This window comes from Martes martes, assembly GCF_963455335.1.
Source record: "Martes martes genome assembly, chromosome: 9".
Classification (NCBI taxonomy): Eukaryota; Metazoa; Chordata; class Mammalia; order Carnivora; family Mustelidae; genus Martes; species Martes martes.
The window spans coordinates 62,134,191-62,161,266 of NC_137896.1; the positions used below are offsets into that span (position 1 = coordinate 62,134,191).

The 27,076-nt window shown below is 46.4% G+C and overlaps 1 protein-coding gene across 1 annotated transcript in view; it reads right to left on the bottom strand.

Moving 5' to 3' along the window:
- PRKCE (protein kinase C epsilon) overlaps positions 1-19,238 on the bottom strand; it is a gene marked incomplete at its 3' end in the record, with an annotated part of 480,419 nt that extends 461,181 nt beyond the window's left edge. Inside the window, exon 1 of the mRNA XM_080814806.1 lies at positions 18,472-19,238. Coding sequence (XP_080670932.1) covers positions 18,472-18,819 — 348 coding nt within the window. The 5' untranslated portion in view covers positions 18,820-19,238. The remainder of the gene's footprint in view (positions 1-18,471) is intronic.
- Positions 19,239-27,076: the final 7,838 nt, after the last annotated feature.

Here is a 27,076-nt window from a genome sequence, read left to right on the forward strand (position 1 = left end):
CTGCCTACTTGTGATCTCTCTCTGTCAAATAAATAAATAAAATCTAAAAAAAACAAAAACAAAAAACCAAGAACCCCAGGTGCTCCTTCATCTGCCCCAGTTGCCAAGTCCTCTTTTAACTTCCCTGAGTCTTGCTGTCCTGAGATGTCAAGTTATGAGGGAGAACATGTACTTCTTACCATACAACCATGACGGGAGAATTAAGAGAACAAGTAGAGATGCCTGATTAAGATATTAACATGAGGGGTGAAGGTCAAAACACATTATTTTCCAAAGACCCCCCCACCCCATTCCCGATTAAGAAGTGCAAAGCCACCCTATGCAGATTGAAGGGTTACTAGAGCACCAGGAACCCTCCGTGCAGTAGCCGGGCGTAGGCCGAGCTTTCCAACCTGGGGTTTCGGACGCTTCAAGCCAAGACCCCGGAAGCACCACTATCTGATCCTGAATGCCATTGGCAGGGGGTGTCAGGAGATGGGGGAGCTCCTGGAGAACATAAAGTATGTCAGTTCAACAGGTGATTTCTGCATCCTATGTTGATATGGACTTGTTCACGGAGAAGGAGCTGGACAGATTTTTCAGGGTCAGTCTATTCTACCCACTCTTTAAAAGCCGTCTCCTGCACAAAGACCTTCTCAATCTTCCCTTGGACAATCATAACACGTTTGCCTTTATGGGAGTGTTTGGGTGAACAAATTGGAAGCTTATTGAGTGCAGGGAACCCTGTCTTCTTGACTTTCGTCTCCGCATCACAGCGGTACTAATTAAAGTTCTGTTAAATTAAAATTGGTGTTCTAGGCCAATGTTTCTTATTTTTTTTAAACCAGGACCCACAGATCATATAAATAATACTCACGTAAATGAAACTGAAACAAGTTTTATAAAGCCATATTTACTCTTACCTATGCAATGCCTTCCGATAATTTCAATACTAGTCTACTCTACTTCCATATTTATAAAATTGCTGTTTGAGGGGTGCCTGGGTGGCTCAGTCAGTTAAGCATCTGCCTTCAGCTCAGGTCATGACCCCAGGGTCCTGGGATGGAGCCCCAAATCAGGCTCCTTGCTCAGCAGGGAGCCTGCTTCTCTCCTCTCCCTGCCATGCTCCCCCTGCTTCTGCTCTCTCTGTCAAATAAATGAATAAAATCTTTTTAAAAAATAAATAAAATAAAATAATATTGCTGTTTGAGATCCACATAATGGATTTCATGACTTTAGCTCATGGGTCCTGACCCACAGTTTAAAAAACTATTCATGATGTGCCCTTATTCTCTTTCCCCTCCCCACCAAAAGGAAAAAGAATGGATCCTCCACAAGAAGCAAATAAAAATTCTAAAAGTTCGTAACTGATTTAAATTCAGAAAGTGTTGGGGCGCCTGGGTGGCTCAGTGGGTTAAAGCCTCTGCCTTCAGCTCAGGTCATGATCTCAGGGTCTTGGGATCGAGCCCCGAGTCGGGTTCTCTGCTCAGCAGGGAGCCTGCTTCCTCCTCCCTCTCTCTCTGTCTGCCTCTCTGCCCTTTTAAAAAAATAAATAAATAAATTCAGAAAGTGTCGAACGCTGCTTATTTGCCTGAAATCCAAATCCTATTAGAAAAGGCACATGGGGGGCCCCTGGGTGGCTCAGTGGGTTGGGCCGCTGCCTTCGGCTCAGGTCATGATCTCAGGGTCCTGGGATCGAGTCCCACATCGGGCTCTCTGCTCAGCGGGTAGCCTGCTTCCCTCTCGCTCTCTCTGCCTGCCTCTCTGCCTACTTGTGATCTCTCTCTGTCAAATAAATAAATAAAATCTTTTAATAAAAAAAAAAAAAGAAAAGGCACATGGCAGCCTTACTGTGTGTCGGCGTTACTATACTTCCACCAATAGGTAAGGACAGGATCCACTTCCTTCTCTAAACCTGACATGATCAGTGTTTTCAAAGGGGCATTTCTCCTTTTTATATTCCTGAATGTAGGCAGGAGAGCTCTCCTTTGGAAACTCTATGCCTCCTAGCAGAGCTCTGGGGAACAGAGCAGGGTTCCAAGCCCATGGACCAGAGAGCTCTAAGAAGCATGCTTCCAATGCGGGCACGCACACAGGAACCCAGCGAAGGCTGCTCTGGCTGGGCTCTAAAGCTTCTCTGAACACAGGAAAGGGCTTTCAAACACACGCCTGATGGGTCTCATTTACTCTCCAGGGACTCAGGATGCTTTCTCAGTCTACAAAACTGCTGTACATCCCACCCACAAGGGGACAACCACATGACTCCATTTTCCTGCTTGTTTCTGAATCACTGTCTTATCTGTCTTCCTCCCCGTTCCCCTTAAAATAGTTGGCTTCACGGTTGTCTGTGCACAGTCATATGATAAGCAGTGATAAAAAAAAAAATTTAAAGAGCCAAGAAGGAGTAAAGAAGCAAAGTGAAGGAGACGTGTTCTCTTGCGCCTGAGCGTGGGAGCCTAAGACTCCAGTTTCCTAGAAACAAAGCCCAGAGATCAATTTTAAATCTTTAGCCCTGACAATGTGAAAGAGCAGGCACACTTGCTGGGACACCCAAATGCTGTTCAGTGTTATCAGGTACTGGGGGAGATAAGACCTGAGTTCTATTCTAGTCCCTGCCAGGAGATACCAGCTACCCCCAGTTTTCTCAACTGCAAACTTTGGAGGAAAGTGCCCTGCTTCTCCCTAAATCTGAAAGTGATTCATCATTGCTACTTACACGTGTGTCACATGTTTCATTTTGGAGAGGGTATTAAAGGAGTCTTGCAACCCAATGAGGTGGGCAGAGCCAATATGACTATTCGCATTTTATAGTTCAGAGAGGTTAAATTTCTTCCCCAAGGTCACACAGCTCATTAGGGTGGAGCTGAATTAGTCAAGAATAAACAAGCACATTGTGAATGCAGCCCTTTGTGAATGTATAAGGGCCCATAAAGGCTTGAAAACAGGCATCAAACACAAACTTAACAAACTGTAGTGATTCCCTATGTAACTCTTCACAGTCAGAATCACTATCTTTCCAAGTCATGGCCCTGGGATGGAAAGCAACCCTCAACCCCAAGCAACCCTGCAACCCACAGAATCCAATCAAATGGACTCTGACAACATGGTAAGTCCCAAACCGGATAATCTAAAATTTACTTTTTACAATAGAATTCTAATAATAATGATAATAACAGCTGACATTTTATGTGTTCTTATCATGTGATAAACACTTTTCTAAGCATTCCAAATCACACAATTAGGAAATTAATGATCTTGTTTTACAGATGATGAAATGAAGGCTCAGAGAGGTTACACAACTTGTCAGAAGGATGCCCAGCTGGTTCAGTGGTGCCACCAGGATTAGAACCCATCACTCCAGTGCAAAGCCTTCACATCTAACCGTGATGCCACCTGCTTCAAAATGCAGTAGCTGGTGTTGTGTCTTTTTCGCCTTTTTGTGAAAGTCAAATATATATACATACACTTTACCTTTCAATGACATGGCTTTCAACTGTGCAGGTCCACTTATAGGCAGATTTTTTTTTTGGATAAATACAGTACTATAAACACATTTTCTCTTCCCCATGATTATCCTTATAACATTTTCTTTTCTCTAGCTCTTTATTGTAAGAATACAGTATATAATATATATGTAACATACAAGATATGTGTTCATCTACGTTTATGTCATTGGTAAAGCTTCCAGTCAACAACAGGCTACTAGTAGTTTAGTTTTGGGGAGTCAAAAGTTATACTCGGATTTTCAACTGACAGGGGTCAGCACCCCCGACCCCTCTCATTGTCCATGAGTCAACTGTAATAATGGGGAAATTGTGTGTGCGAATGAGGGGGTATATGGGAACTCTCTGTACTTTCTGCTCAATTTTTTATAAACCCAAAACTACTCTAAAAAAGCAAAGCTTATTGATTTTTAAAATAACGCTGAAATAAAGGTAAAAGATAAAAAACCACCATATATGTTGGCACCCTCCCTTGCCTTTTCCTGTTTAAAATAATATACAGGGGGGGGGTGTGTGTGTGTGTGTGTGTGATTTTTTATTTTTATTTTTTTTTTTTTTTGAAAAAGAGAGCGGAGGGAGGAGCAGAGAGAGAGAGAGAATCCCAAGAAGGTTCCATGCTCAGCACAGAGCCCCACACTGGGCTTGATCTCATGACCCTGAAATCATGACCTGAGCCAAAATCTAGAGCCAGATCCTTAACTGACTGATCCACCCAGGTGCTCCTGTGTGTGATTTTTTTTTTTTTTTTTTTAAAGAATACATTCTTCTCTGTCATGGAAGGAAGGAGAATACTCCAGAACAAATATCTACAGAACACTTACTATTTAGATAGAAACTATTATAATTTAATGTTAAAATTTATTTAAGCAATCAAGCATCTATTCTTTGCAAGGCACTATGCCAAGTGTTGGCACAAAGTGGCAAGAGTTCTTCCTCTCTGGGACCTCTTCTGCCTCTGTAAGAGAACAGAGAGTAACCGACCATCAACATGAGACATCATCAATAATTTTAAACGGAGGGCACAAATAGTAAATGTTACCAGGATTCCAAGGACCAAAAGAGCTATAGGCTGGAGAGTTCTAGGAAAAAGGCCCAAGAAGGAGGGAGACTTGGAGAGGTGGTCAGTATTCCTAGTATTACAGGAATATGGACATGTGGGGATTGGAGCACCCAGAAAAACTGGACACAGACGAGAGAAACAAGCTCCCATGGAGAAGATTCCCAGCATGGAGGACACAGGATCCCCTCGACAGAAAAATGGGGGAGGGAAAAGGATACAAGCTACACAGGGCTGGAAAGTTCTGGTGGGGTGATGAGGCTGGACTCCATCCTATAAGTAAGTGAGGGTAGAGGAGACAATGGATTCTGAGCACCCCGAAAGGGTATTTAGGGCCATTATACAACTCTTACATAAATCCCCTGGATTCCAGAGAACCAGGCTAATAAAGCTATGAAAATGAACCCAAAGCTATCATCATGAATTAGTACTCAGGCACCTGACACTTCAGTGAGCTATTTTCTTCTAAAATGAAAAAAAAAAAATTTTTTTTTTTTTTAAACAGCTAGGTGGTCATGGCCGGGGACTTGCACCTCTTGTGAAGTGAATTCTCTGATTCAAGGTGGGGAAAAAGGAGAAGCTGTGGGGCCCTGACACACATAACAGGCCAGTGGAGTGGACCAGGTTTCAAGTGTTAAGGCAGGAGGCCACCTCCATGAGTCTAGGGGTTCTTAAAAGTGGTTGTTCCTCAGAAAAACATGTTCCCTACTTCTGGCGAATGCTGGAATTATTTTAACAAGGGGCTAAGTCTTCCATTTTACAGCAACTGCAAATGTCCCCCCTCTGCCTTCTGTGGGACAAAGAGATGACAAACATATTCTTTCCTGGGAATGCTTTGTTACTAGGGTTGTGGGGGGGGGGGCACAGGGGCCTAGCTTTAGCAAATGAAAAGACAGGATGCCCAGTTAAATCTGAATTCCAGACAATGAATACTTTGTTAGTGGAAGTATGTAAGTATAAAAGTTTAAGTCTGTCCCGTGCAATATTTACGATGTACCTATAGCAGGAAAGTATTTGTTGTTTATCTGAAGTTCAAATTTAACTGGGCATTCTCCACTTCATCTGGCAACTCTGGGTACCTAATGCAAATAGGACAGAGTCCTGGGGGAGCAAAGGATACAGACAAAGGGCTTGGGTGCCCAGAACCAACTTTTTTACCTACTTCAGCAGACACTCAGGACACAGAGTTAATGCTTACAGGCCTAAAAACCTTCACTTACATGGACTTTATTCATTCCTGCTGGCAACCCTACAACCCAAGAAGGGTGACTGTTCCTAACCCTTTTCATAAACAAAGAAAGAAAAGTTGGAGGAGGTTAAGTGAACTGTCACAAAGTCACAGATCTACAAAGTAGAAGAACCAGACCCCCTGCTCTTGGGTGAATTCTGAAGAACGTTTTGACGGAAGAAAAGGACTCAGATGGTTGGAGAGGAGAGAAGAACAGGCAGGTTCTGAGAATGGATCCCTCAGGAAGGTCAGAGAGGCTCCCCGCTACATTCAGTTCTGTGACTTCAATGTCAAGTATCTAAAATGAAATCTGAGATTGAAAACCAAGGGTCCTAACAGAAAATTAACAAAGGAACGTATGATTCTTTACAAGCATACAGCAATCTTTTTAAAAGGCTGGCTAACCTTCAACTCATGGGACTCCTTAGCGATTCTGATGTCCTGGTCAAAAGCGAAGTCCTGCCCTGTCAGGCCAACGCTCAGGCCAGAACAACAGAGCAATCGGCGTGCATTCTGTTAGAGGCCAGGCTTGCAGAAGAGACACATGGCTGGAAAAGGAAAGCAGATGCTTTGGCCCAGAGAAATGGGATATACACCTGGACCACGGTAAAATGGGAGGTAAAAAAATCCTCAAACCTCAGTTACCCTCTCAGGCCCACAAGCAAATACACGTGATGTTCAGGTTAAAATGCAATACTGAATCTGCTTTTTAAAAATTCCAGAGGGAGGGGCACCTGGGTGGCTCGTGGGTTAAAGCCTCTGCCTTCGGCTCAGGTCATGATACCAGGGTCCTGGGATTGAGCCCCATGTCAGGCTCTCTGCTCAGCAGGGATCCTGCTTCTCCCCCTCCCCTCTCTCTGCCTGCCTCTCTGCCTACTTGTGATCTCTGTCTGTCAAATAAATAAACAAAATCTTAAAAAAAAAAAATTCCAGAGGGAGCCGTGTATCACGTAGGTCCATCCATCTAGGCCAAAGCCTGCCCCAGGACAGGTAATCCATGTTCTCTGTGTCTCCCACCCCAGGGGCCACCTAAGAAGGGCCAAGTGTGAGGTTCTAGCTGTGCACATCTGGAATCCGGCAAACCCAGAATTCCTATATCAGAGAGGGAGGGAAGTAGGGACTGGAAAAGGTTTTGCTTAAAACTCCTCAGTTGGCCATTACTGAATAAAATCTTCTGACAAAAGCACAATTCCATCTATATCAAGTAAGAAATATTAAATGCAAATAATTACCAATAATAAATTACCATTTATTGAGAAGTTGCTAGAAGCTCGGCACTTTTCCATGTTTCACTGGCCATTATAATAACTCTACAAGATAGCTATTACTCCCATTTTACAGATGAGGGGAGTGGTACAGGCGAGTTAAAGAATTTCCCCAGTATCACACAGCCACAACTGATAAAACTAGAATTCAACACAGGACTGACACCAAAGACCACATCATCTTTAATTTTTTTTTAATATTTTATTTATTTGACAGAGAGAAATCACAACTAGGCAGAGAAGCAGGCAGAGAAAGAGGAGGAAGCAGGGTCCCTGCGGAGCAGAGAGCCCGACGCAGGGCTCGATCCCAGGACCCTGAGATCATGACCTGAGCCGAAGGCAGAGGCTTTAACCCACTGAGCCACCCAGGCGCCCCGACCACATCATCTTTAGACAAGCCACCACTCAGTGACATGAAGGATGCTACAAAGCTTTTCTTCATCCTTATCAGCCTATCAAGAGATAAACAAAGAAAAGTAGCTGAAAAATACAGCATGGGAGATTGGGGTTAGCCCTTAGGATAGATTCACTTGATAACAAGAGTTCAATAGATCATACTGATTCTGTTCAGCACCTTGCCCCAAGCAAATTTCCTAGAACATAAAAAGTGTTTATTATATATTCGTTAAATGGCTGGCTGGTGAGATGGATGGATAGATTAATGACTGAATATCCATTCTATCCACTGTTCCTTTCTTTGGATAGCTTATTGTTTTGTGTGTGTGCATGTGTGTTTTAATGAAGCAATTATTTTTGGACTGCATTCCTACTTTAAAGATTTTATTTATTTATTTGACAAACAGAGATTACAAGTAGGCAAGAGAGGCAGGCAGGGAGAGAGAGGAGGAAGCAGGTTTCCTGCTGAGCAGAGAGCCCAATGTGGGGCTCGATCCCAGGACCCTGGGATCATGACCTGAGCTGAAAGCAGAGGTTTTAACTAACTGAGCCACCCAGGCACCCCTGCATTCCTGCTTTAATCTCACTGGTTTCCTGACTGCCCTCATCACCCAAAATGCTAAAAACTGCTTGCCTGATAATTTTTATGCTCTTCTTCTAACTGTCTATTCAGATTCCATATTCCTTAAGGCCTGGCTCAAAATCTTATGAAGAACCTTTTGCCAACTAGTAGAACCCACATTATTCTTCCTCTCGAGAGAATTCCCATAGTTCTTCAACTTCACTGTTTCATAAAAGAGTGTTAATCTCAATTCCCCAAATGACCCACTTGAGGAAGGTCCATTCCCTTTTTTTATTTCCTAATTATAATGTTTTTCAAAATATGTCCGCAAAACACTAGTTCTATGGTGCTAATAATTTTTCACAAATAAGAGCATTCTATGATGAATCAGTTTGGGAAATTTGTGGTTACACATACAGAGGTGTACAAGTCCCTTTGGTACTGGCCATCTTGGAGTCTTTAATATACTAATGTGCATTTGACACTGAAACATTTCCCAACCTCTTTGATCACAGCAACCTGAGAATATTAGAAGGCTTCTACTCTTTGAAAGATACTCTGGCAAATACTGGTTGATTACATGTTCCATCCTTGGAGCTGATTGATGATTCTCTCAGCTGCCCAAAATGGTTTAGATAATCATCCATCTAAAACGTCAGGAGATGGATTCATAGCCCTACATTCCAGAAATTCTGCTTGCTTGTTTGTTTTTAGAATATCCTTCGAGCGGCTCAGTGATAGAGGCAGAGGGATCCAGTTAAAAAAATAAATGTAGGGGTGCCTGGGTGGCTCAGTCAGTTAAGTGTCAGGCTCTTGATTTCAGCTTAGGTCATGATCTCAGGATTGTGAGATCAAGCCCAGTGCAAGATCAACACCGGGAATTCACTGGGGAATTTACCCCGTGTCCACACCCAGTGTGGAGCCTACTTAAGATTTTCTCTCTTCCTCTCCCTCGGCCCGTCCCCACCCCCCAATATATAAAAAATAAATGTATTTTTGTGGGCCTTAAACACTAGGTAAAGAAGCAAGCTATCAAAAATGGCCTTGCGATTTTGATCGCAGTAATAAAGAAAGATAAGGAGGGAAAAAAGCAGAAGCTGACAGTTTTTCAGAGATACAAGACTCAGCTTCATGGAAAACAATAAAGATAAAATATCATCAAGTGCTAGGTCGAGCAAAGTCAAGGCGCAAAATGCAGACAGCTAAGTCTGCCAGAATCATGGTTAACAGAGGCCTTACACAAGATCTAGATCTATGTATCTAGATCTATGCTTCCTCCTGTTTTCACAGATGTGGAACCTAAGGTCCAACACCACTGATTAACAGGAGGTACCTGACTCCTTAGTCAATGAATTTCCCAGGGAAATTTATTGGGGAGGTAAATTTATTGGGGAAGGGAAAGGATTAACCAGTCCAACTCTAAAGAAGTGTCCCCAGGCTCAGAGAACCTTCTGATGAGCTCTCCTTCTTAATTAATTTTATATACCAGAATATGTTACTTATTGATTAGTATTGTGTCTCCTACCAGACTATCTTCTCCATGAGAACAGCTCCTGGCATGGCACCTGGGATATAAGGTATTTGATCAATGTTTGCTAAACAGATGAAAGGATAGCTGGAGCAATGAATGAATAAACCACTTTGTCCACTGGTTAGAACCTTTTGTGGATGCCGCCATCTTTCTTTTTAGCACTGTCCTGGATGGCTAGCTTCTTAGAAGAGCAGAATCTAAGTTAGTCTGATTAAAGAGTGCTGCCTACATGACCTTCTACAAGACACACCCCCAAAGGCACCCTTTTATTCAACCAACAGATGAGTGATTGGCTACACGTACTTCCTGAGTGGCTCTTACTTTGCTTGGTGAGCCATTGGGAGGAAGACACTTCTACTCACAAGATACTTATATCTGGCTGGGGTAACATACCTGGCATCAAGAGATACTATAGTCTGAAAACAAACTAACAAGAAGGACATAGGCAAAATCAAAGTCTTTATTTTTCCTCAATAATTATTATAGGTTCACCTGTCATGATTTTCCTAAACCGTCTTGAACCTGATTATTTTTTGAGTCTGATCTACCTCTTGGGGTCATTGGCTCAATGAGTTTACTTTTTGCTGGCATATAAAGTTGACTTTTTCATTAGCTTAAAAATCTAGCTCTCTGAGACTTCAAGGTGAAGTAGAGGGGATGAAGGGTGTGGGGCAGGGGAGGTTCTCATTTCTGCGCTTGGATTCCGGAACAGACTGTGCTTCTCCCCTTCCTCCCAGGCATGATATTATGGGGCTCAATCATATTCCCTCTGGAGTTGCCATTCTGTTTAGTGGCAGGCAAGCTGACATGGCAACAGTGTGTTCCCGTCCCCTCTACAATCCCAGCACAGTACAGGCATTTGTTGTCTGGTTTCAGCCAGAAAACTAGATTTCAAACAGGTGCGATCCTGCTGATTAGCATTATAATAGATTGTAATTACTTAACCAGCGCATATATACCCAGAGGAACTTGGAGAGACATATAATGTTTTGCCAAGTGTAGCTTTTATTTATGTAAAATACTGCAGGCCTGCTCTGGAGCTCTTTTAGTCAAAGTGAAAGCCCTGGGAGCTTGGTCTACATATGCTTCGACGAGCTCCAGCCCTGGAGTCCGGGCACAGGAATTTAAAATTTCATTTGTCGTTGCTGCCAGTTACCAAGGGTTCTGTATCTAAGGCCCTTATGAGAATCTGAACTTGATTTTAAACTCTGCAAAGGGAGGACAAGCGGGCCTTTTTTCTTCGCCCCTTCCCACAGCACCTTGCACAGGCCGTGGGCACCCAGAGCGTTTACAGTTCCTACTCTTGGAGACCCCAGACATGACAGAGGTGCTTCAGCTTAGTGCAAATGGCCACAAGGATATAATAGGCATTCTCCCATAAGAACATTTTCAAGGCATCCTACAGATTTTTATGAAACATCCTTTTCTTCTGCTTTGTCCTCACTTCTTTCAACTGTACAGAAAGACGGTTTAGGGAATTCCTTCAACTGCTTAGCCTACTGGTCTTCCCAGCTAGATTTCATACTCCTTGGAGGCAGGAATGATACCCCATACAACTCTGGTCTTTCCACAGTATGTGCTAGGGGAATACACACTTGTTTACTTCAATTCATTGGCTCATTCAACAAGGGACCAGGAACTCTCTGGGATCCCAAGAGCAGAACAGTGAACAAAAACCTATGCATTGGGGTACCTGGGTGGCTCAGTCATTAAGCGTCTGCCTTCAGCTCAGGTCATTATCTCAGCATCCTGGGATAGAGCCCCGCATTGGACTCCTGCTTCTCCACTCCCACTCTCCCTGCTTGTGTCCCTGTTCTCACTGTGCCTCTCTCTGTCAAATAAATAAACAAAATCCTAAAAAAAAAAAAAGAAAGAAAGAAAGAAAGAAACCTGTGCATTTATAGAAATTCTGTTCTGGTGCTAGAGACAGATAATAAAGATAAATAAGAGAAATATATAAGATAGACATAAGAGCTAAAGAGTAAAACTAAAGCAGGAAAGTATATAAAGCATCAAGGAGAAGGGTGAAATTTTATTTTATTTTAATTTTAAAGATTTTATTTATTTGACAAAGAGAGAGGGAGATAGCACAAGCTGGGGGAGCAGCAGAGGAAGAGGGAGAAGCAGGCTCCCTGCTGAGCAGGGAGCCAGATGTGGGGCTCAATCCCAGAACCCTGGGATCATGACCTGAGTTGAAAGTAGACACTTAACCAATGGAGCCACCCAGGCACCCCAAGTGTAAAAATTTAAATAAGCTTGCCTTCCTAAGAACATAAAGACTTGAACAATGAAGCGTATCTGGAAAAGGAACATTCTGGAAAGATGGAGTGGTCAGTGCAAAGACTGAGGTAGGAACCTGACGAATATGTTGAAGGGTAGAAGGTGGGTCAATATGGCTGGGAAAGGAGTGAAGGGGAAGAGTAGCAGGTGATGTAGGGTCAGAAAGGTCATAACAGGAGCCTGACCATGGTCCTTGTCTAGAGTATAAGGACGTGGGTTTCTTTTTTTTTTTTTTTTTTTAAGATTTTATTTATTTGACAGAGAGAGAGAGATCACAAGCAGGCAGAGCAGCAGGCAGAGGGAGGGAGAAGCAGGCTCCCCGCCGAGCAGAGAGCCTGATGTGGGGCTCGATCCCAGGACCCTGAGATCATGACCCGAGCCAAAGTCAGAGGCCTAAACCACTGAGCCACCCAGGTGCCCAGGACGTGGGTTTCTATCAAGAGGTGTGTGAGCTGAGTGGCATATGCTGATGAAGTTGGGGCTACTGAGGAGGTTGCTGAAATAATCCAGGTATGAAATGATAAGGTCTTAGACCAGAGTGATGTCAACAGAAATAAGCTAAGATGATCAGATCTGGAATCTATTTTGAAGACAACAGATGCCGTTGCTGGGCTGGATATGGGGGTGTGAGAATGACAGGCATCAAGAATAGCTTCTCGTGATTTCTGGCCTGGGCAACCATTAGGATGCAGTTGCCATTTCTTGAGATGGGGAAGACTATGGAAGGCTTAGATTGGGGAAGAGGGACATAAGATATACAGTTTTTGACATAACAGAATTTGAGATGCCCTTGCACAATCAAATGCGAAATTAGGAATTTGGAGGCAACAGCATTTGAGAATGCATTTAGATCCATGAAACTAGATGAAACTAGTACAGTAAAACCAAAACAGCAGCTCCCAAATATCCCTACTTTCAATTGGTTATATGCTTCACTAAATAATTAATCTTTGGCTACAGTGGCCACACAATTCCTAGACTTCTCAAAACCACCTCATTTTAAGAGATTCTAATATTTTCAAAAAGGCAATTGTTAAGTGTAACTAAATAAACTTTATTTTTAGACTATGTGAGACTTTTCATATAAATACATTCACAAACCAAAGAGAAAAATATCACTGGACCATATGTTCTGATTTAAGATTCTCAAACTATGAATACACACATGTAACTCTTAAAATATTAATCAAATCGTTAGACTGTACAGTAGCCTGGCCCTTTGCTAAGAACTTTACATAGACTCCCTTATTTCTTGCAACAGCCGAAAGAGGTTGTCAAACTATTGTAAGAACCGTTATATTCCCATTTTACAGATGAAGAAACAGGCATAAAGAGCCTAGGTCACCTGGCTCGAGAGTAGGTAGATACATCCTGTAGTGAGAGCCCACAGATCTTACAGAGAGGGGCCCAATGAAGAGGTAAGGGAACCGAGGGTCTCAAATAATCACTAAATCTGCTGGTCAAAGACACAGAGAAGGAGAAACAGAACAGAGAGACAAGGTCTGACTGCCCAGAAGACCCAAGACCCTTTAACTGCAGAGCGCCAGTGCCAAGTGACTTTCTAATATAGCAATGGTGCAAGAACTAAGCCTCAGGATAGTTGTTAAATAACCAATCACGTACCAAGGGGAGCCATATTTAATTAGATGGTAAGTATTATAGAGTATGGAGAATGGAGTATGGAAAAATCCTGGAACCTCAGCTGTTCGTGGACAAATTCAAGGGGATAAGTGCACACAAAGGGAGCTAGGGCCATTCCCAGTCCTTCCTTCCACATCCCTTTCTAGATCCTTCCCACCTCACTCCATTTAGATGATAGTAAAAGTTCCTCAGGGATCTTCTAAGATTTCCCTACAGAAGTCCTGAAGTGCCTTCAGGCCGGGTCTATCAAGGCATACTCTAGTCACCCTCAGTGTGAGACTCAGCAGGGGCCTGTTTAACCACAGCACCCCTCAGGCTCTGCCCAGAGCATCAGGATCAGAACCAGCAGGGGCTTGGCCTTGGCCTTAAAGGTGTAACAATCTCCCCAAGGGATACTGGGGCCAACAAAGAATAACGGTCCCTGAGCCTTACCTCTGCAAAAACAGTGTAGGCCTATCTCACAGGGTCAGCAGGGTGGGATAATTTTGAGAAACCCTGTCAATGAGTTATTTGGGAAAGAGGAAACTGTAACACTAGCACCCCATTCCTTGCAAACGAGACTACCCAACAGAAAAGAAACACTTAAAGGATGATGAAAAACTTGGCTCCTTTAGATCCTGTATAATAATCAAGTCAATAAAGAACCCTCTCTAAAGCCAGTCCCATGGCAGGTTTAGAGGACATAATAGTAACTGTAGGAGTAAAACAGCCACTGAGCTTTCACTGAAGTCAGGCATTGGTACGTGTGCTTTCCATGTAGTAACTCCTTTCATCCCTGCAACAACCCCATTTGTTAGAGGTAGATGCGGTTACCATCACTCACTTCTTACAGGGGAAGAAACAGGAAACAGGAACACAGGTTAAACAGCTCTCCAAAGGTCACAAGTGCGGTTGGTGACAGAGGCGGGATTCAAATCCAAGGAGCCTGGCTTCACAGCTCTGCCCTTAAATGTGGGGCTGAACCACCTCTCAGAAAATGACATTTTTGTCTTTACTACTGCATTATGAGTGCAGCACGGGAGTGACCCAAACCAAGGATGTCTTCGGAGGCAGGGGTCGTGGAACCGGGAAGAGCGGGGCTCAGCACACACACTAGCGAGGTGACCACACAGCAAACTCCAGGCTGTGCGCAGGGGTAGCCAACTGTCACGTGCCGGCTCCTTGTACCCTCTCTGCCATCTACCACGCTCCCACCATCTGTCCTAAAGGCAAAGCAGCTCCATTCAGCATTCATGGGGCCTCTGCTTCTAATAAACCCCAATACTTCTCCTTTACACAGCTAGGCTATAAATCTTGGGGAAGGAATTACAAAGGTCTACCATAAAATCTCAGGACATTTCTGTGTACGAAGTCTTTATCCCTTAGTTATCTGGAGCCCTCCCCTGCCCACAATTTCTATCCCACTCCAGTGTTTCTTGAAGCAGGATCAAATTCTCTTGAGGAGTGCTTGTTACGCATAAGGATTCCTAGTGCTTGTCCTAAACTTCAGAATGAAAAGCTTTGAATGAGGTGGGCAGATTTATATTTTTAACACCCCCCCCCAGGGATTCTTCCGCACACTCAAGTCAGAGCAGCATTAATATCTCATTCCTGGAAAAATGAGCGGCAACAAGAGTGTTTAATGGGATTCTGCTTTCAGTGTAAGTGAGATCTTCCCGTCTCTCTGTAATGAGCTTTCTCTAAAACAACCCCCTTTGTCATCACAACTGATATATCTCTCATTATCTGGAGAATAATTATTTCAGCCTGGCTTTTAAACATTCTAGAATCCACCTAGGTTTTCCAACACTTCTCCTATTCCAGTGTTTCCAAAGTATGGCCCCCATATCGCTAATGGTGTTAAGAGGCACCTGAGATGAACACCCTCCCTTTTTTATTTTAGAGGCCACATGGTTATTTTAATGCAAACGAAGAAAAACCATAACAATATCCAAACCGGTGACTTCATGCATACCGGGCCTTGCGTGGGAAATCAGAGAATCAATGTTTAAAAATTTTAAGTAAATAATAGCACAGGTGGTGCTCAGATAAAATTCTTAAATTTGGGAAATCTTATCCTGCCTGGTCCTTGCTGACAGGCACCCTCACTTTTGGCCATCCTTCTCTGTTTCCCCACTCCCAGCCACAGGCCTTCTCTGCCTTTATGTCCAGTGTCTTTGCCCGTGGAAGGCTGTTACCCCTCACCTCACGCCCGTTCCATGCCTCCTTCCAGGAACCCTCCAGATTCTTCCAGCTCTCCCACCACATTTCCTTTTTTGAATTCATGTAATGTATTGGTCCCACTCATTTAGAACCTAACTGCTACTTAACTATCAACATGTATCTACTTAGTATTATTTCCCTAGTGAAACCGAAGGCCCCCTGGGGGTCACCCACAGTCTCTTTTACCTCTGGGTTACCTGGAGTGCTGAACTTCCCTGGTTGCGCCTGAGCACAAACAGGAACTGGGTGAGAACACATGAATTCATTGTGCAGTTGAATGAAACTGTCCGCCTCGATGAGAGAAGTGGCCGTTTCATGCCGTCCCCATCTCCTTACTTCAGGCCAGATCTCCTGGCCACACCCAAGAAAGGGTGTATCTCTTTATCACGGCCAGGTAAAGAGCACTGAGCCCCAGAGCCTAGGAAATGCTGCCCAGAGGTGTGATTCTGTGGGTGTCCTCTCACTGACAGGAATGGGAAGGGGGACTTTAGTCAGCCCCGGTGAACCTATCTGTTTCCAAGGGCCAGCCCCCTCTGCTGATGCACGCCCACCAACCTCCCCTTCTGGAGGAACCAGAGCGGCCACAGCATCCACACACTAGCGGAGCAAACAGAACCAGCTCCACCACTTGATTCATCTTGTGACTTTGGCCTTTTTGTAGCTCAGGTTTTGGGGGGGGGTGGTGGTTTTGTTTTTATTTTTTTAATCTGTCCAATACCTGTTGCACCTAATTCACACTTGCTATGAGACAAAGGAGATATGATTTTGAAAGCACTTTAAATTATTGGGTACAGTGAAAACATTAGGGACATAGCACAGGAATCTGCATGGAGAGTAGACTGGGAGGGCAGGAGGGCTTCGCTCTCCACCAGGCAAGCTGTGGGCGACTGGAAGTGTGGGCCCTACTTCCAGTCACCCTGAGCATGCCCCGTGACCCACTCCACTTTTCTGCCACTAAAACCTTCTCTGCACTTGCTCTAGGGCCAAGTCCAAGATGAATTTGGGCACTTTAGAGAATACTGACCAGGCAAGGCTGGTCCCCACAGCATGTTTCACTGCAAGTGCTCCAACGTGGGGCAGGGGCCCCGATTCACCCAGGGCTCCGGCAGGCCCCAGCAAAGCATCACAGGACATACAGAGACACCTCTCCCTCCACCAGAGGTGTGTTCTGTGGCTACAGCAGCCTTCCCGTTCATCCCACCTACGCTCTGCCTCACTCCATCTCCCTCATCTGCATACACAGTGAAGGCCCCGTGGCCTCACGACTATACTCATGTTTTTTTTCCCATCCTCTTCCTGTTCGAAAACAACTTCAAAACCACAGGTTTTTGGTGTTAAGTTCTGGCCCTGAAATTAGTTATTCCTTTAGCTCCCTCTCAGACATACACTACTTTCCTGAGTCAAAGAGCCCATATGTGGAAAGGAAATGGGGAGTGAGTGGGAACTCTGGAGGTGGGAGGCAGGCAGAAGGAAGGGGCCTCGGTGAATGGAAAGGAATGGAATGGTGCTGTGTTCTCCATAAAGGTTTGCCTGCTTCCCAAAGTGTAAGCCGCAAATCTTGGTATGGTTTTTTGGAGCTTCCCTGTCAGTCCCGTAACCATGGTTTTGGGCAGACTACCTCACAGCACGAGCACAGAGAAAAGAGGCTTTTTCCTATTTTTCTCTAAGACTCCATTTCCTATTTAAAAAATATGTAAGGTGACATGACAAGGTGGTTCATATGCAGCCTCTGGCCCTAGGACGATCATGAGGTGGTCTGTTTTCAATCATTAGTAGAGGATTCCTCTGTTTCCCCATGAGATATCTCTTTTTGTGTCGACCAAAGAACCCTGAAAACATATGCACCCAGAGCCACCCCTGCTCTTGGTGGAAACATGTACCAAATCAGAAAACACCAAAATCCATTTCCTAATTTAACGCCTTCCTTCCAAAAGAGCTAAAAGAAGGTTGGTTCTCCATGCTTCTTTGGGTGCCAAGGTTGAATGCATTCGGTTTATAGTACCCCAACAAGGAAGGCCTGTTTCCAAGTCCCTAATATTTTGACAGTGTTCTCAATTAACTCAATGTCGGACTTAGCAATAGTATCTCATTGAACAGTACCCTGAAAATCAACACAGGAAAATCACTGTAACTTTAAGTAGGATTCGAAGCACTGACTTCCAATTTCTAGCAACCAGAACCATTTTTTTTTAAAGATACAACACTCCTGATGCATGGGCGATGCATGGGGCAAAACAAGCTTGGCTTATGCTGCCGGGACCCTGGAGGAGACATCCTGGAGGAGATGTCTTCTGACACATTTTTTTCCCTGTGTGTCAGAAGATGAGCTAACCACCGTGCAACAGAATAGAAATAAGCTAGCTTCCTCCCGGAGGGAAAAATAAAGCAGCTCCTCACTAGGCTAGGCAGGACAAAGCCAGGACGTGGAAGAAGCCTTCACTCTAGGGCTGCACGTGCCTCTCTAAGGATGGAGGAACCCACCCCCACACAATCACACACAGCCAGTCCACCACGCGCCTGCGGAAGGCGCCGGCTTCTCTGTCAACCTTCAGCACCAGTGGCTGGGGGCTCTCGCAGCTTGCCAGCTCCCTGTCGCACCCCTTGTCTGGAGGGGGCAGAGGGCCTTACCCTCTTTCCAAGTCCCATCTTCCTTGCTCCAGTGCCTACTTCTCAACTATGAAATGGAGAATGCCTCCCCAAGGCAACTGAGACACACACACAGAGACCCCAGATGGCAATAAGTCTCGGCGCCCCATGACTAATGCCAAGGCCGTGCTTCCCCAGGACCCCACAGCTGGGCTGCCGGACCGGGTGGCGCCCAACTCACCCAGTCCTCGAAGTGCCGGCTCCCGTTCTGCAGAAGCTCCTCAAACTGGATGGTGCAGTTGGCCACGAAGTCGTCGTAGCCGATGGGGGCATCGTGGAAGACGGCCAGCTCGATCTTGCGCCCGTTGCACACATCAGTGACGAACTCGTCGTGCCAGGCCGGGCTGTTGGTCTTCTGCTTGGTGGCTGTTTGGCCGATGCGAGAGTCGTCCACGTTGAGGGCGATGTAGGGGTCGAGAAGGAAAGTCTGCGGCCGGGGTCCCACCGCATGGCGCAGCGACCAGGCTGTGGGCTTCAAGCTCACGGCCTCGCAGATTTTGATCTTAAGAAGGCCATTGAACACTACCATGGTCGGGGCGGGGAGTGGGGGCCGGGGTCACTCCGTCCGCCCCGAGGGCAGGAATGAAGAACCGACGCCCTGGCACTCTGAGCCACAGGGACTCCTGGGTCCCCTCTCACCCCACCCCACACTGTCCCTACACCTTGTAGCGTTGCGCCCTGGCGCGGGCGATTCTCAGCGAGTGCATGTATTTCCTCGTCGGGTTCCTAACGGAAAACAGGGAGGGGGGGAGAGCTGGGGGACGTCCGTGTTTGGAGCAAGTCTCTCCCCCCCTTCCACCAGCAGCACCTCCAGAAGAGGAGACGAGCTGTCGGCTTCGCTGCAAGCCGCGGGGGCTGTGTCGCCGCCTCGCTGGCTCTCCCAGTCCGGGCTGCGGGGAGGCGGGCGCCGCACCCGGCGCTTACCTACCTTTCCGAAACATAATCCCCGGGAAATTTCGACTCCGGGAGGGGGAGGGGGATGTGGGACCGGGCGCGGACGAGAACCGGGGGCGCAGATTTCAACCCGGATCCTCTTCGCACACCCAGCGCCTGCCTCCGACCGCGCGGGGCGGGGGATGGATCGAGGGATGTTCAGTCTATCCGGAGGGATGCATGTCGAGAGGAAATGGTCCTCCTCGGAGCCAAATTTTTAAAAATCCACAAGCCACACAGCCAGCCCGGCCGCCTCCTCTTGGGCGAAGCCGCGCGGTTTCGGCGGTCGGCGATCGGGAGGCGCCAGGAGCCCGGAATCTCACATCCGCGCGGGCTCGGGAGCCGGGGTGGCTGCCGCTCGGGCTCGGGGCGCAGGCCGGCACCGGGCGGTGCGCAGCGCGGCGGCGGCGGGGCCGGGACTGCGACTCGGCGCGGCCCCACCTCCCGGGCGCCGGCGCCCGCCCGCCGCGCTCCCCGCGTCCCCGCTCTCGGCTGCCGCTCCTTCGCCGCCCGCCCGCCCGCCCGCTCTTCCCCTCGGTCTTCCCCTTGGTCTCTTCGCCCTCGGTCGGTGTGCGAGCGAGTCTCCCTCCCTCTAATGCAGGAAATGCGCAAAAGACGTCAGTGTGTGTGTGTGTGTGTGTGTGTGTGTATGTGTGTGTGTCTGTGTGCGCGTGTGTATGTGTGTATGTGTGTGCACGCGCGCGCGCGCTCCTGTGTTTGGGGAAATAGAAAGTTTTGCCTGTTGGGGGAGCAATACGGGAAAAGTGAGCCGAGGAGAGGACGACGCAGAGAGGGCGAGCCTGCCGGGTCGCGGCGGCAGGCGGGGGAGCCGAGCCGGGACCTGCGCGGAACCCCCGGGAGTCGCGGCTTTGCGGGCCGTGATGCGTTGGCTGCGGGTTGCGGACACCTCGTCTCTGCTCTGCACGGGGAGACCCGCGGACCGCTCAGCTCCCCGGGGCTCCACGGCCAAAACCGTCTCGTAGAGCAGGGGGGTGGGGGAGTGGCGGGGGGCCGCCCTGCGGGAGGAGACTCGGGACCCTCCCCCAGCCCCAACCCCACTCGGACCGAGGCCGGCGAGAGCAGCCGGGGGAGTATTGGCCCGTCTGTCCGTCATTCCGTCTGGAGACGCTTTGCTCCGCCGTGGTGGGGGAGGGGAGAAAGGGAGGGGCGTGCGAGCCTCGGTGTGTGAGTTTTTAAACACTCCTTCTCTCCTCCCTTGCTTTAGGGCCATTCTCCCCCTTTGGGATATGTCCTGGACTTCTCGGGCCGCGAGAACTTGTTGACAAGTGAAAGCTTAGTAGAACCTCGGCTCTATTTGTCTTTGTTTATTTTTTACAAAGTGACTTCATATTTACTCTGGACCTCGTCTGTGCCTTTTTGGGGGACATGGTTCTGATCAGCGCGCTGACAGCGGCCGTTCGAGCTGCGGGAAAACGGGGCGCGCCCTCTGGGGGGCGAGGGACTGTGTCCGCGCTAATTTCCTCCATAACCTTTAAACTCTCGCTGGAAGCCGCGGCGGCTGATCACGTGAGGCGAGCCCTGGGCTGCTGGGGAAGAATTTCCTCCGCGGGGAGCCGGGGACGGGGTAGGCTGCGCGGCGAGGGACGGCCCCGCGCCGGGGGACGCGAACCTGGGAGGGCGGGGCGGAGAGCGCGGAGGCCCTGGGCGCGGCCCTGGCTGTTGCGGCTGTAGGACTGGGCTGGGAAGAGGTCATGTCCCGCAACCTGTGAGCGAGCAGGACGAAGTATAAAAAAGCAAACGTCGGCACTCCCCCGCGTGCCCGGCCAAGTCGGGGACTTTGTAGGAATCGTGATAAACGAAGTATTTATCTGGCAGGTTTGGTTAGTGTAGACCAAAATTTAAAACCCACCTCTTGATTACATTTTCTCAATGGAAGAGGTTATCACAGCCTGTGGCTTAAAGGCTTAAAACGGATTAAAGGCGAGGAAGGAGGCAGTCCCCTGAAACAACTGGATACCAAGCGCAGGTCGCAAAAAGGATAAAAACGTCCCGGGGTGATCCTCGCCTAAGGCCTGCTGTTCCTGCTCTCCCTGATCCTATCGTTTCTCCCAGCCCGCCCTGTCGAATGGTACAGCTGGGTAGAGAGTGCTAAAATGCAGTTTTGGGGACAACTGAGCTCTTCCGCCTGCAGAAAGTCAGGATACGAAAGTAATGCCCTACATGGTCACTCCCGCCAGCTGGAGGTGTGTTTTGGAATCTGTCAGTAGGACAAAGCGCTGGTGCTGGTGGGGCATCTTACTGCTGTTCAGTTTTTATGTCTTTGATCATCAGAATTTTTTCCACCACTCTATTCTTATTAAACTTGCTTCCCCCTTCAGGGGGCATGTGATGGAAGGCAATGGCAAATAGGGCTAGGTCTTGTGAAAATTCATTTGGGAAGTAGAGCCACTAATAGAGCTGAAATACTTGACAGAGAGGCAAAATTCAATGAGCACCGTAATCAAAATGAGTAATACTTTAATGCAATATTTTTAAAAAATCAAAATTAATGTAAAATGGATGAACATATTCAAAATTTAAATAATTTTAAATGTTTTATTAAAATATCACTTATGTTACTGACTTGATTGGCACCTCTGAAATTCTGTACCTGAGATGAGTGCTCCATTTGCCTCACCCTAGCCCCAGCCCTGTTGAGTCTAGAAAGGCAAGGACTTCATGAATTTAGGGATCCGTAAGTGTTTCAGACCATCTCTGTACTCTTTCCCTGGGTAAGATTACCATGCAAACAGAGAAGTACACAAGACTGAAAAACATTGACCAAAATCCCTCCTCTTCAATGTTATATAGGAAGTACGTTTAGAATTAAGGGCATGCTGAACTTGAACTTTTTGCGTGATACCATATTCCATCTCTCCCCAGACAAGACTTCCCAGATATATATAAATAAATAGGGCCTACTGCCATCTCAGCGGTTAGGTATTCTTAAAACCAATAACCTACAAACTTCCAATACCACTTCCTTGTGACCCAGGTATGGTTACAGGAGAACAGCCTCTGCCTCTTAGCAGGCTGTCTGTTACACCATGTGAACAATCAGGCTGCAATTCTCAGATGTGACCAACACCAGTGTAACCTCACCTTCTTTTTTTGTGGGTCTTAACCATTTTGTAAGTTTTATTTAAATTCCAGTTAGCGTACAGTGTAATCTTAGTTTCAGGTGTACAATATAGCGATTCAACACTTCCATTCAACACCCCGTGCTCATCACAACAAGTGCCTGCCTTTTAATTCCAAGTCTAAAAAGGGGTGGGGGGGGTGGTGGAGTGGTGAAAAGATCTCGCCAAACTGCCTGTGTTGTACTGAATGAATATTTAAATAAAAAGGGAGAATGCTAGTACTTTACATTGCAAGCATTCCTAATTTCCTGCTCCTATTACATCCTTATTTCTGAATAAATCTCTCACCTTCTTACTCTCGGCTTGGCTGAACAAAAATCTGTATTCTCCAGGATCACCACGGAGATGCCAGATGTGAGCTTGTTTCCAGATTCACATGAAAAGAAAAACAAGCCCTTACAGGTGGGAAAGTTTAAAAAGTAAAATTCCAATCAATAATCTTTGCCTACTAGATCCTCCTCTCGGCCTCTGTATGCAGTTCTGAAAGACAGCAGAGACTGGTATTGACATTGAGTAAAATGTCCCTTGGATTCCAACTACTGCCTAGTTATTTTGTGAGCTTCGAGTGAGAGAAAGGAAGAATGAATTGTTCAAAATTGAACAAAGATGACCAGGAGGGTACTTTAAAAATTAAGCTCTTGGGGAAAAGGACTGATTGAGCAAGAGCTCCCAAGGCCACATGATTAAGTACTACAGTAGATGTAGGGGTGCTCCAGCCTCTCTCAGAGTGACAGCACAAGGGCAGCCTCACTCCCTGCCTGGGTTTGCCTGGGAAGGCATCACCCATTGGGTCTAGACTTTCCAGTAGGCAAAGAGGAGAGGGAAGGACACTGGAGGCAATGGGTACAGGGTATGCAGAGCACAAGTAGGTAAGAGCACAGCTGTGTGGGATGAGTCAGCCATCAGATGGACCTGGCATGTTGGCAGGCAGGAAGAGGAGGTGAGGTGAGGTTAGGTAGGTTGAATGGGATCATTAAGACTCTGGGGAGCCTGTAAATGAGTTTGAATTTTTTCCTCATGAGACACTGATCATTCTAAGGTCAGGAACAGCATACCCAGAGTTAATACCTTAGAAAGGCAAGTTTGCAGGGATGGATAGGTTTCTCTTCTGCAGTTTCCCCCCCAGAAAACTCACCCCAAAACAGGATGTTGGAGCAATAGAAGATCCACGCCTGAAGATGATTTCCTCTAATCAAAAAGAAACAGCCTGTGGATATTGTTGTGATGGATTAAAGGAAGCAGAGATGGGGTGCCAGAACCTTAGACTAGCATATCAATATTCATGTCCTTGTTGCTGTGCTAGTGGATGCCATTTATAGAATGTTAATGGCTTCTGCAAAGGTCGGCCTGGTCAGGGACTGTCATCCATTCCACACATGCCCATGGAACAGAATTCAACCACCTGGGCTATGTGATGGAATACGCAGCAACAAAATGACACTGAAAACCTTCCAGAGTTCTGTTGGCCCTGCCTGGCCTACCCCCGACCTGTGTCCCAGCCCCACTCCTAACCCCACCCTAGTTCCTCCCTCTGGTTGCTGGCCTATGTCTGGCCTGCCCTGTCTTATGTTGGCCTTGACTCTGCTCTGAACTCTTTTGCTATGACCCAGAGACCAAGCTTCACTTGCACCCTACAAAGAGATATAAGAATCAGAGGTAACCCCATGGAGCTTAAAGGCAGATGCAGGCAGGAGATGGCCTGCTGCCCATCTTTCCTCAGTTCCTTTGACCCTGCATCCCACTCACTCAAGCACCGTATGGTAAGGAACATCACATACCACATCTTTGGCTGTTACATTGAGCTGCATCTTGGGACTTCTTTTTTTTTTTTCTTAAATATTTTATTTATTTATTTATTTATTTGAGAGAGAGAAAGAGCACGCGTGCACACAAGCATGAGCACAAGCAGGGAGAAGGGCAGAGAGAGAGAGAGGGACAAGCAGACTCCCTGCTAAGCGGGGAGCCTGGTGCAGGGCTCAGTCCAAGGACCCTGAGATCATGACCTGAGCAAAAGTCAGACACTTAACTGATTGAACCACCCAGGTGCCCTGCATCTTGGGACTTTTAAATATACAAATGAATCCACGAGTCTTGCTAAGCACCTGCTATGTTCACAATCCTGGGGCAGGTGCTCTAGGGAGGACAAATAGATGTATGGATGTTTCCTACTCCAGTGGGGGAGACAGGAAGTCATTTATTTAGCAGTTGGTATTAAGTGCCACGTCATTGGGAGCACTGGGGAAGCAAAGATGATGACACACATTGACCCTTTGTTAGTCGGACTGGGCCAGGTCATGCTGCTGTAATAAACAGTCTCCAAATCCTATGGTCTTAAAATAACAGGTTTCTCCTCACGCTGCTCTAAATCTGTGGCAGGTTGGCTTAGAGCTCTGCCCCAGCTCAGTATCATTCTTGTTCCTGCATCCAGGCCAACAGAAAAGTCACTATCTGGATCTTAGCTGGTCACGGGCAACAAGCAAAAGAACCTCTAGAGGGTCAGGCAACTAATAGTCCACTGGATGTGCTAAATGACATTCACTTCTGCTCACTACCTGTTAGCTAGAACCAGTCACATGGCTGCTCTCCCCCAACCACCAGGGGCTGGGAAGTTCCCCCATGTGCAGAGGTGAGGAGTATGGACTGTTTGGTGAAGAGCAATGAAGAATGCCATAGACCCTGTCCTCAAGTATCAGGTGTAGAAGGATGACTCAAGGCAGCACACAGTAAATGACAGATAAATGGCACAGTTGGAAAGGGTAATAGAAATGTAGAGGTAAGGACAATCACAGTCAGAGGGAAACTGTTTGATCCCCCATGGCCCTGGGCCACTGCATGCAGAAGACTTCAGATGACACTGAGAATCCAGCCTGTTTCAGAACTAGCAGCCACCTAAGCCCCTCTCCCCTTCCCTCAGTTATGTTTAATGTCACAGAACTTGCAGATCCTTCAAGAGACTTCAGAACCAAGTTAGCACTAAGGGGGCATTTGGACACTGCAGAACTAAGACTTGTTTGTTACACGCTGCAAAATTTGGGAGATGAACTGGCCTATATTCTTTCTTATTATTAAATTCCTCTATTAAATGAAGAAACAGAGCTAAAGAAGTTCACTGACTTGCCACACAAGAGAATTTTTTTTTTTAAGATTTTATTTATTTATTTGTCAGAGAGAGAGAGTACACACAAGCAGGCAGAGAGGCAGGCAGAGGCAGCGAGAGAAGCAGGCTCCCTGCTGAGCAAGGAGCCCGATGTGGGACTCGATCCCAGGACCCTGGGATCATGACCCGAGCCGAAGGCAGCGGCCCAACCAACCGAGCCACCCAGGCGTCCCCACAAGAGAATTTTTAACAATAACCAAAGAAAGCACTAGCTAGAGGTCTACAATCAACTCTTAATGCTTCCTAGTTGCAGTTTACTGATTTTCCTGCATTATTAAACCAGAACCAGTGCAACGCCATTTAATGATAAGAACTCCAATTACCCTTTATACGTTGGAAACAAAATTTCTGTAAATCAAATCAGGTTTATTTTAATGTATTGGTTCCAAACTTAACTGGCCTCAGTGCAATTGGATATTACAGACTTGTAATAATTTTGGGGGGACTATGATAGTCACAGAGTTCTTCCTTAGGTTTTGGGGATATGTGTAAACAAGGTCCTTAAAACAAACAAAAAAAACTTTATTGTTCCTTAACTTCTCTATTTCTGCGTCTTGTCTGGTAACACCAATTAGATGTATCTTTGGCGTATGGTTTTATAACTGTACCAAATATAACAGCTGTTTCTGTGGGCTCCTGTGGCTAATTTATGAATTAGCAGAAGGACTGATCTTACTGTTCAGTGAAACCTTTTTTTTTTTTTTCATTTTTAATTTTAAATAGCCTCCATGTCTAACGTGGGGCTCAAACTCATGACTCTGAGATCAAGAGTCACAGGCTCGACCAACTGAACCAGCCAGATATGGCCCCCCTCAAAATATACACATGGTTTTTTGGTTTTGTTTTGTTTTGGGTTTTTTTTTTTTTAATCTGACTGTTCGGATTACATTATATATCTCTAACCCATTCTGGATATTTGGCAAATCCATTTCTATTTCTAATTTACCTTTCAAGATTAAGGAGCTAGATCCCCAGGGCAGAGAATATTGCCTTTTCATCACCGATAACAATCATTTCAGTATAACAGATGTACAACCAGAACTAGTTAATTCACAGGTTCTCTTGCAATCAAGATGTAATTCAGGGTAGCAAATCCTTCTCTCCTTTAAGGCCCAACCCCTCCCTGTCCCAGTCCTTATGTCCCTGGCTGAAGCTAGGGATCCCCCTCCCTGAACTCTCCCACCACTTCCCCTCACTTCTCATAGCCCTAACCTCTGCCCAACTAGTTTTTTTAATTTGGGACTTCTCTTAATTCTGCCACTTCCCTGAAAGGTCTTTAAGTTTGGAGAGACAGTATGACTCATCTCCGTACTTACTCTCCAGGATCCTGGACACAGTAGGTACAACCCTGTGCTCTATAAATACTTGTCACAAGGATGACACTTCGAAATAAGAAGAGTGTCACAAATCTTGTTAGCTCCTCTCTTGCTTGCACAGATGAGCGCCCTGGCGGTGGCTGGCTCGCTCCACTCCGCTGCAACGGGGGATGAAGTAATAAAGTGATTTAGTCACTGGGCTAATGGACAGCGCGGTGGTCAGCGCCGCACCTCCAGGCC